Here is a 9,070-nt window from a genome sequence, read left to right as displayed (position 1 = left end):
TTTTGACACTTCTGTCCTTGGACTACTACGGGAATATTATGGGATGTTTCCGGAGATGCCCTTTGGACACCTTCCTAAACTGTTGGATGACATATTTAGGACTGTCTAGTAGTGTTTGGTTAGGATGTCTCGTTATGTCAGACCCTAATCGGAGGGGTATTGAGATCGAACGACTCGTGGTAGCAATGGGGATTCATGGGCGCTCAAGACCGGTAACCAATCCGTGAGAGGACAGGAATCACATTGTGGGGACCATTTATTGGTAGGGTTGCATATGGTTAGACTTGGGCTCACGGGCACTTAAGACCGGTAACCAACCCGTGAGAGGACATGAGAGCTTCCCGTTTACCATATGTGGATGACCTATAGGGTTGATGAGTCCGTAGTCAGGGACTATGAGGACTCTAGTGTGAAGGATACCGGAAAGGATCGCCAGGGGCGAGGAATGGACGTATCTGGATTTGACTTGATGTAACTGAGTAGGAGACTTGCATTTGGCTAGGCTTTGACCTTGACATGCACCGATACTTAAACCAATGGTGATGTGAGAGAGTGGTGACCTATACCCCCAGCCATGGAATGTCCCGAGGGATGCCGGACCCACTACCAAAAGGCGTTGTGTGATGAGACCTTCTTAAAGAAGTACGGTGTCATGACTTAAAGCATGTCTGCCAATAGAGACCAGCATACATAGAGTTAGAATCATATTGCATCATGTGTTTCATATCATATAGCATTTTACGTTGCTTTGAAATCCTACTATATATGTTGTTATGGATTAACTGCCTTACTGAGTTTCGTTGAAACTCATTCCTTTTGTACAATGTTTTGTTAGACTACTCTACAGGTACTGATGACTATGAAAGTCAATTCGAGGGAGCGCAAACTGAAGAGGCGTACTACATGCAAGGTGCTAGCAACCATGAAGATTACCTTGAGGATTCCTCAAGTGGTTTTGCTTGTTACCAGGATTGGCCCTGATGTGGAATGGGAACGTTTGAGCATAGTTGATGAAGTCTACGTTTATGAAGATGTTCTCTATAAAGTAGAATAGACTTTAGTTTAGTATGCTTCAGTTTTCTTTCCTATTTTAGATATAGTTGTAATCTTTCTTTTGATTTACAAACTACTATTCCGCTGGTTGTAGAGTGGGATTCCGCCTCACTTTACTTATTGATTTAGACACTGATTATCTTTCGTACTCTGATTATATACTTGGTGTATTCTTTCCTTATTTGGATCTTTGGTTTATCTTTTGCACATTGATTATTATTGTTCATGATTATGTTATTGTCTATGTGGGAGGTTGATTACTCGATACTTGGTCTTCGGGGCTGTGGATCACACACTCGGGTATGCCAAGTAGGGTACCGGTTGGGTGGATGTGACAGTTATCGTTCCCGAGTATTCAGGGAAAAACCCTACAATCGGACAATAACCCGCAAAGATCACGAATTCATCCGACAATCAAGAATCAAGGATAAATCCTATATAAACAGGTGATTGGTTCATGCAAGAGGTATCTGATTCGTTTCCCAACTATTATCATTCAACTTTATGCTCTGCAATTAACCAGAGCCTTCTGTGATCAATTCAGTAACTGACTTAAGCTTCGGAGGTGGCTTCCCGATCCCAACGATCGGGCCACGTCTAACCTTGTTTTGCAGGCTATTACCAAGAGATTCGAAGACTTAACAATTTCTGGACGTATCAATAGTATTCATGCATTAACCATTGATCTGATGGTAATGTTGTTTTTCAGTTGGTACGGTTTTGTGCTATGTGAGATGGTCTAGTAAATAAAGCTATAGGAAAGTGAAAGGGAATGGGAGTAGAAATAAAGAAATTCAGAAGTAAGAAGCAAGGAGAAGCTCTATAGAGTAAGCTTTTAACCATTTTGCCCATATGATTAGTTACTTGAAAACCTTAATTAGAAAGTTTCAAGTAATTGTGTGTGCCACTTTCCTAATCTATATACATGGGGATGTCCGTTTGCTGGTCCTCCATGCCTTGAGTCTTTAAAATTCATCTTTTCATTGTGTTTGGACTGCTTCCGTGCAATCTAAGCTCTTGGTTTGGGTGTTAATTTGCATTGACAAGTAATGGACTGTGGTTTAGGTTGAAGTCACCACACCTCAAGGGTAGTATGCCACTCTTTCTTCCACACAATTAAGTGGAGGTCCCACCCCTGAAGCTGACATGGTGGGACTCCCTTGATTGTATGATGGAGGGGGAGGGGGTAGTGTTCTCAAGGGGAGTACAGTCTCACTAGATTTGAGTTAGGATCACCTCACCTTGAAAATGTTATACAGATCTCTTCACCACAGGATTAGTTGGGTGTCCTACCTTTGAAGCTGACAAGGTAAAACCCCAAATTATATGATAGAAGGGGATAATCCTTGAGCAGAAAAAAAATCAGACTTAACCCCATCACGAAAGAGTTTATATAGCTAGCTAGCTATGGGTTTGCAAATAACCAAATGGAGGGTCAAGGTCAATATAAACCCCACTATATAGCTAGCTGGCTATGGACCATAAAAGTTGTATGAGTTGTATGCTTCCCATTTTTTTCTTTTAATAATACGATAAAAGTCTTGATGGAGACTCTTGGAAGTGGCTGTATTAGCTGACTATACCATGGTTAGAAGGACCTTGCCTCAATCTACCATAAAGCGAAACGCTTCGGTCTGTTGGACCGAAATTTGGATTTCGACCTTGAAATTCAACGGTCGAGAGATTCAGATCCAATGGATCAAAATCTTGCTTGACCATTAGGGCATTAAATGCACATGACTGAAGCAATGTCATAATTAGAAAGTTCGCGGCAGGATGAGTTTACGCGCCAACTACTACCATCTCTATATTTAATATCCTTGTCACCTTGACACACCGTAACCCACACGGCTTGAATCTGTTGAGGAGGCTTGGGAAGTCTAGGTGTTGAAGTAGACATATTTTCTCCAATTTCAAGCAATGGCAATAGATATTTCAAACTTCAATAGCCATGTAAATTTCAGCAAGAGCTCCATTGATTTGCTACCCAACGTCAAGCAGTGCTTCCTCTAATGGCTTCTGTAGTCCCACAAATTCTCTTGCTCTTGCGTCTTCTTATTACTGTTTTCACCAATTCTGCACATGCTTACAGTAACATTACCTTGGGCTCTACTCTGTCCACCGATGATAAATCTCCTTACTGGGCATCTCTATCCGGGGAATTTGCTTTTGGGTTCAAGCAACAATCAGGAAGCAATCTCTTCTTAGTTGCAATCTGGTTTCAAAATGTACCAGATAATACAATTGTTTGGACAGGAAACCAAGGGAAGCCAGTGACTGAAGGGTCTAAAATTGAACTTACTAACTCAGGGCTTTCCCTTACTGACAATAGAAGCAGAGAGATTTGGAGCTCCACATCCATGGACAACAGTCAGGTAACCTCTGCGGCCATGCTTGATAAGGGAAACTTTGTTCTGAGGAGCAATGGATCTGTAGGTATCGTATGGAGTAGCTTTAATAATCCATCTGACACCATGTTGCCCTCACAAATACTGGAAAAAGGCAGCAAGCTCACGTCTAGGCTAACCCAACAGAACTACACTGCCGGAAGATTTGAGCTTCGTTTTCAAGCCGATGGAAACCTTGTGCTGTATCTGATATCTTGGCCTACTGGTGATGATACTTATTTTGCATACTTCGCAAGCCATACAGTAGGAAATGGTTCGCAGTTTGTCTTCAATCAGTCTGGCGAGATTTATGTAAGTCTAAAGAATGGAACCATTTCCGATCCGGGTTTAGCAAGTTCAAGTTCAGTGAATGACTTCTACAACATCCTCAGGCTTGATTATGATGGAGTTCTCAGGCGATACACTTATCCGAAGAGTGTTAATGGAAGATGGCCACAATCATGGTCTGTCTCGTCATACATTCCTTCGAACATTTGCACTAAAATTCGATCAGATGTCGGAAGTGGAGTATGTGGGTTTAACACTTACTACAAACTAGATCAGCAACAGAGGCCAACCTGTGCATGTCCACCTGGGTATGTGTTATTGGATCCTGATAACACCTTCAATGGATGTAGACCGAATTTTACTGCACAAAGTTGTGACAAGGGTGGATTTGGTAGTGAAGAAAGTAAGTTTCACTTTGAAGAGATTCCGAGCACGGATTGGCCTTTGGCTGATTACGAGCATTTTCAAGGGGTAAATGAGGATTGGTGCAGAGAGAATTGCATTGACGATTGTTTCTGTGCAGCTGCTATAATCAGAAATAACGAGTGCTGGAAGAAGAAGTACCCTCTCTCAAATGGAATGAGTGATGCTAGTGTTGGAGGAAAAGCACTAATCAAGGTTGGTTCTTCTTCTACTACAACTTTTAGTCCTCCTCCTCCCCTGTCTAACAAGAAGAAAGAGAATGCCTTGATCCTTAGTGGATCAATTCTGTTAGGCAGCTCTATGTTTCGAACTTGCGCCTTGTCAGTTGCAATTTGTCTGGTTTTTCATTTATTGCATCATAGAAAACTAAAGAAGGATCCTCCATCGGCAACAAACACAAGTGGATTGATGAACTTACGTCTTTTTACTTACAAAGATTTGGAAGATGCTTCAGATGGTTTCAAGGAAGAAGTTGGAGGCGGTGCTTGTTCAACTGTTTATAAAGGGGTAGTGGAATTGGACAGTAGAAGAGTTGTTATTGCAATAAAGAAGTTTGGGAAGATAGCAGAGCAATCTGACACAGAATTCAAAACAGAAGTGAGAACTATTGGAAAGGCAAATCACAAGAACCTTGTTCAGCTCATTGGATATTGTAATGAGGATTCACACAGGCTTTTGGTCTATGAATTCATGGCAAATGGATCCCTAGCCAATTTCCTTTTCGGAAGCTTTAGGCCAGAATGGGAACACAGAGTTCAAATTGCTTTTGGGATTGCAAGAGGCCTTGCGTATTTGCATGAAGAATGCAATTCCCAGATCATTCATTGTGATGTCAAGCCACAGAACATACTTCTGGATGATTCTTGTGGTGCCAGAATTTGTGATTTTGGGTTAGCAAAGCTTCTGAAGATTGACCAAACCCGAACAATGACAAGAATCAGAGGTACCAGAGGATATGTTGCCCCTGAATGGTTCAAGAGCATGGCAATCACATCTAAAGTAGATGTGTACAGTTTTGGTATAGTGTTACTGGAAATCATTTCTTGCAGGAAGAATGTCGAGTTCATGATGGACGGTGAACAGACAATACTTTCAGAATGTGCTTATGATTGCTACGTGGATGGGAATCTCCAGCTGCTCGTGGGTAACGATGAAGATGCAATAAGTGATTGGAAAAGGCTAAAAAGATTTATCATGGTGGCACTTTGGTGCATTCTAGAGGATCCATCTTTAAGGCCATCGATGAAGAAGGTTATGCTGATGCTAGAAGGTGCTGTGCCTCCAGATCCTGCTTCCTTTTTGAGTGCTATTGATTAAGAGCCCCAACTCTTTTCAGTAAACATGGAATTATGAGCCTCCATTACCATTAAACTTATGTACCACCGTTTTTGTAAGCTTATACTTAGATTGCATTCTTAAGATAGTTTTTATATATAATTTAAATATACACGGAGCTTCAACCCTATTCCAAGGAGATTCGAACTTTCGACCTCATACCATGTCATTGGTGTTTTGCCAACTTAATCAACCCCATGAGGTTCTATCAGTTCATTGTTGATCTTTTTTCCCTCAAACTCCTAAATCTTGATGTGGGTTGCAAGTTTCAGTGGTGTTTGGATGAGTTCGGGGTATTAAAATTGATTTTGTGTCTTGTTTGCTATTTCTTATGGTCTTTCTTTTTCCTTGTTTTCTTTTTTATCTTCCTGCTTTTTTTCTAATTTTAAGTTAGATTATCTGTGGCCTATATATCAGTTGACATTTATTGAGCATATTATATATCGTATTCTTCTCTAATGTCACACATTTGATATAGTGTGAACTATTCATGGAAATTTTGATTGATTATGGATGTTTGCACAAATGTAAAGGTTGACTGTGTTAAAAGATTTTTGCGCATATGGAAATATTGATTTTGATATGAATCAACACACACATAAAAAGATTGATGCTTACATTGAAGAATGCACACAAGGAAAGTTGGATTGTGGTCCGAAATTTGTAGGCATGGAAAGAAAGATTGATTGAGATAAAGATCTTTGCATGTATGCAAAGCAATCACTCATTGTTTTAGAATTCCATATTAATCTAGCTTCGCTATGGTAACTCAAACCAACAGGATAGGGGAAATATGTCTTGAATTGTAGTGATTTTCTTTTTGATTTATCTATTGGAGATGATGGTTCAAGCTTTACACTTATAGAAAGTGCTATTTCTAAATATCAAGCCTTAATCCATTGTTGCTTTTCAATTGTGCCATTAAAGCTTGATCTCCATTGCCACCTTGCATGGCTCTTACGAAAATATGTGGATGACTATAATTTGTTTTCTTAAAGGTTTGCTCCAATTCCATATTCTCACACGCTTCTTGAAGGAGATTTTGTTGCTATAAAGTTAGCTTCTAATGCTACCATTTATCATTGTGGGGATCCTGGATATTGCCAGGGTCCTCGTTGGAGGGGAAGGTGCTAGCTTCTCTCCCTTCCTCTTTCTCTGTCCTTCTTAGCCTTGGGATAATGCGGCTCAAAATTTTCTAGTTTGGGTCCCTCCTTTAGTCATCACATGGTATGCCGCTCTAACACTCAACATGATGTGATATGGGTTGTGACTCATGATTATCTGTGAAAATGTTCCTGATTAAATATGACGCTACTTTTTGACCATATATATGATGCTTCCAATAATTGGGAGTGGTCATATGACTCATATATTAAGATGATTGGAGTCACCACCTAGGTTTTGGCTAGGACTCGTTGTGGTGGCCTTACCCTGGTTAATGCCTAGTACAAAACACTTCTGAATTTGTGAAGTTTGCCTCTAGTATACCTTCAAAACTTATCGAATGGGGCAACAATAAGTGTGGGAGGCTCTCCTGAAGTATCATTTGTACTTCAATACTTGTAAATATTTTAAGTGTTGTGACCCAACTATGTCTAACGAGCTAGGGATGGACATACTCGACTGGTTTCCTTTGAAGACTATTCTCGTGGTCAAGGTCATCGCCGAAGGGGATCAATATGATGAAGAAGACGAGGAAGAGGTAGAGGTCGAGAAAGACATCCAGGGGGAAGTTAAAGCCCAAACTCGGGGGGGGGGGGGGTGTCCTTTGCTGAAGTGGTGATAAAACCCGTGTATGATTAGCAATAAGTGCATTGAATTCATTGTTCATTGCGTGACACCCCTTAGGAAGATTCACATCCTCTGTAATTTCCTTCCTTACAATTGCCTGTAATTCCCATCTAGGATTATGCCATGTGGCATTAAGTAATCCTACGATCACTCAATTCAAACTAAATTTGATTTATATTTAAACCCACCCATATTTTCTTCTCTCCTCTCTCTTCCTGAAATTTAGGAATTATTTATAAAAATCCCTGAATCTCTATGATCTTCTTGTCTCTCACTCTCTCGACTCTTCCATGCTCACGGCGCTCTCATTTCTTTTCACGAAATTGGAAAAAAGCCCTGAATTTGCAGCGATTCTCTCTCCTTAGCGATAACTTGTGGCTGAGTGACTGAGTGATACCGTGTCAAAGCAACGTTTTGCTACTGCTGAGGAAACCATCCATGGAAGGATTTTCTGGTTTGATACTCTTGAGATCATCATTTTCTAGTTTGATACTCTTGAGATCACCGGGATCTTAGATGTTTTCTCTGCCTCTCTGTAAAGATTTCCAAGTGCTGGCCAAAAAAGAAAAAAAAAAAAAAAAAAGAAAAAAAGATCTCCATGTCCTTCTCATGTAGATGCAAGTTTATTATTTTTATCATCAACAACATATGATATGTAAATGAAACTATCATCTGTACAACTAATTGCAAAGCTTTTTGTCAACTCATTTAAATTAATCTCCAATTCAACCTCTATCCTCGCTGCAATTCCACGGCATTCTAAATTTCGTGAGGAGAGAGAGGACAGAGCCGTGAGCATGGAGGAGAGAAAACTGCCAAGGCTTTTTTCTGAATTTTGTGAAGAGAGGTGAGAGCCATGAGCATAGAAGGGAGAGAGAGACGAGAAGATCACATAGATTCAGAGATTTTTCTAAATTTTAGGAAGAGAGAGGAGAGAGGAAAATATGGGTGGGTTTAAATAAAAATCAGATTTAGAGAAGATCGCATAGATTTAGGGTTTTTTCTAAATTTTAGGACAAGAGAGGAGAAAGAAAAATATGGATGGATTTAAATAGAAATTAGATTTAGTTTGAATTGGGTGATCGTAGGATTACTTAATGCCACGTGGCACAATCCTAGATGGGAATTCCAGGGAATTGTTTTTTTTGAAACCAAAGAGAATATATAAATATATATAAAAGGAATAATACAATGATATTACAAAGCAAATTATAGTCTCATAAAAACTCTCCCACCAGCCTCCTCAGCCACAATGGCTTTGAGGCGTTCAGGGAACCCTCCCGGATCAAAAATCACCTCCTTATTATCATTTATCAGACTTGCCAAGAAGTCAGCACCTCTATTCGTCTCTCTAACTTGATGAACCACCTTACATTGTTGCAACTTCCCTATGGAATCCCAGATCTCTTCAAGTAAAAAAAGGACGTTCCAGTGAGTATTCACCACTTTCTTGACCATGTATACGCAATACTTCGAGTCTGAATAAAGCACCACCTTACTATATCCTTGAGAGACAACCTCCCTAAGGCCACTAGCCATCCCCATGAGCTCACAAGAAGTGATATCCTGCACCTCAACACCCCCTGCTATAGCAAAAACACCATCACCAGCATGGTTGCGGCATAGAGCACCATAACCACCCCTATTATTTTTAACTGATCCATCGGTATTAAGGACTAGCCAGCCATTGTCCGGAGGATTCAATGATGAAACATTGGCAATTGAAGAACATAAGAAACAGAAAGACCCCACTTCCCAAAAAAGTCACGATGAGAAGAGGTATCTTCCACCAA

The 9,070-nt window shown here is 40.3% G+C and overlaps 1 protein-coding gene across 1 annotated transcript; it reads left to right on the top strand.

The window, feature by feature from the left end:
- The first annotated feature begins 3,065 nt into the window (after positions 1-3,065).
- On the top strand, positions 3,066-5,468 carry LOC149012280 (G-type lectin S-receptor-like serine/threonine-protein kinase LECRK3). The gene has a single exon (XM_089157566.1). It carries the CDS (start codon positions 3,066-3,068, stop codon positions 5,466-5,468), a length of 2,403 nt encoding a protein of 800 aa, XP_089013692.1.
- The last annotated feature ends 3,602 nt before the right edge of the window (positions 5,469-9,070 follow it).

Source organism: Hakea prostrata, chromosome 6 (genome assembly GCF_041222555.1).
Source record: "Hakea prostrata isolate BN-2017 chromosome 6, UWA_Hpros_2, whole genome shotgun sequence".
Taxonomy (NCBI): domain Eukaryota; kingdom Viridiplantae; phylum Streptophyta; class Magnoliopsida; order Proteales; family Proteaceae; genus Hakea; species Hakea prostrata.
The sequence above is the reverse complement of the archived record's forward strand: the minus strand, read 5'-3'. Positions and strand labels throughout refer to the sequence as shown.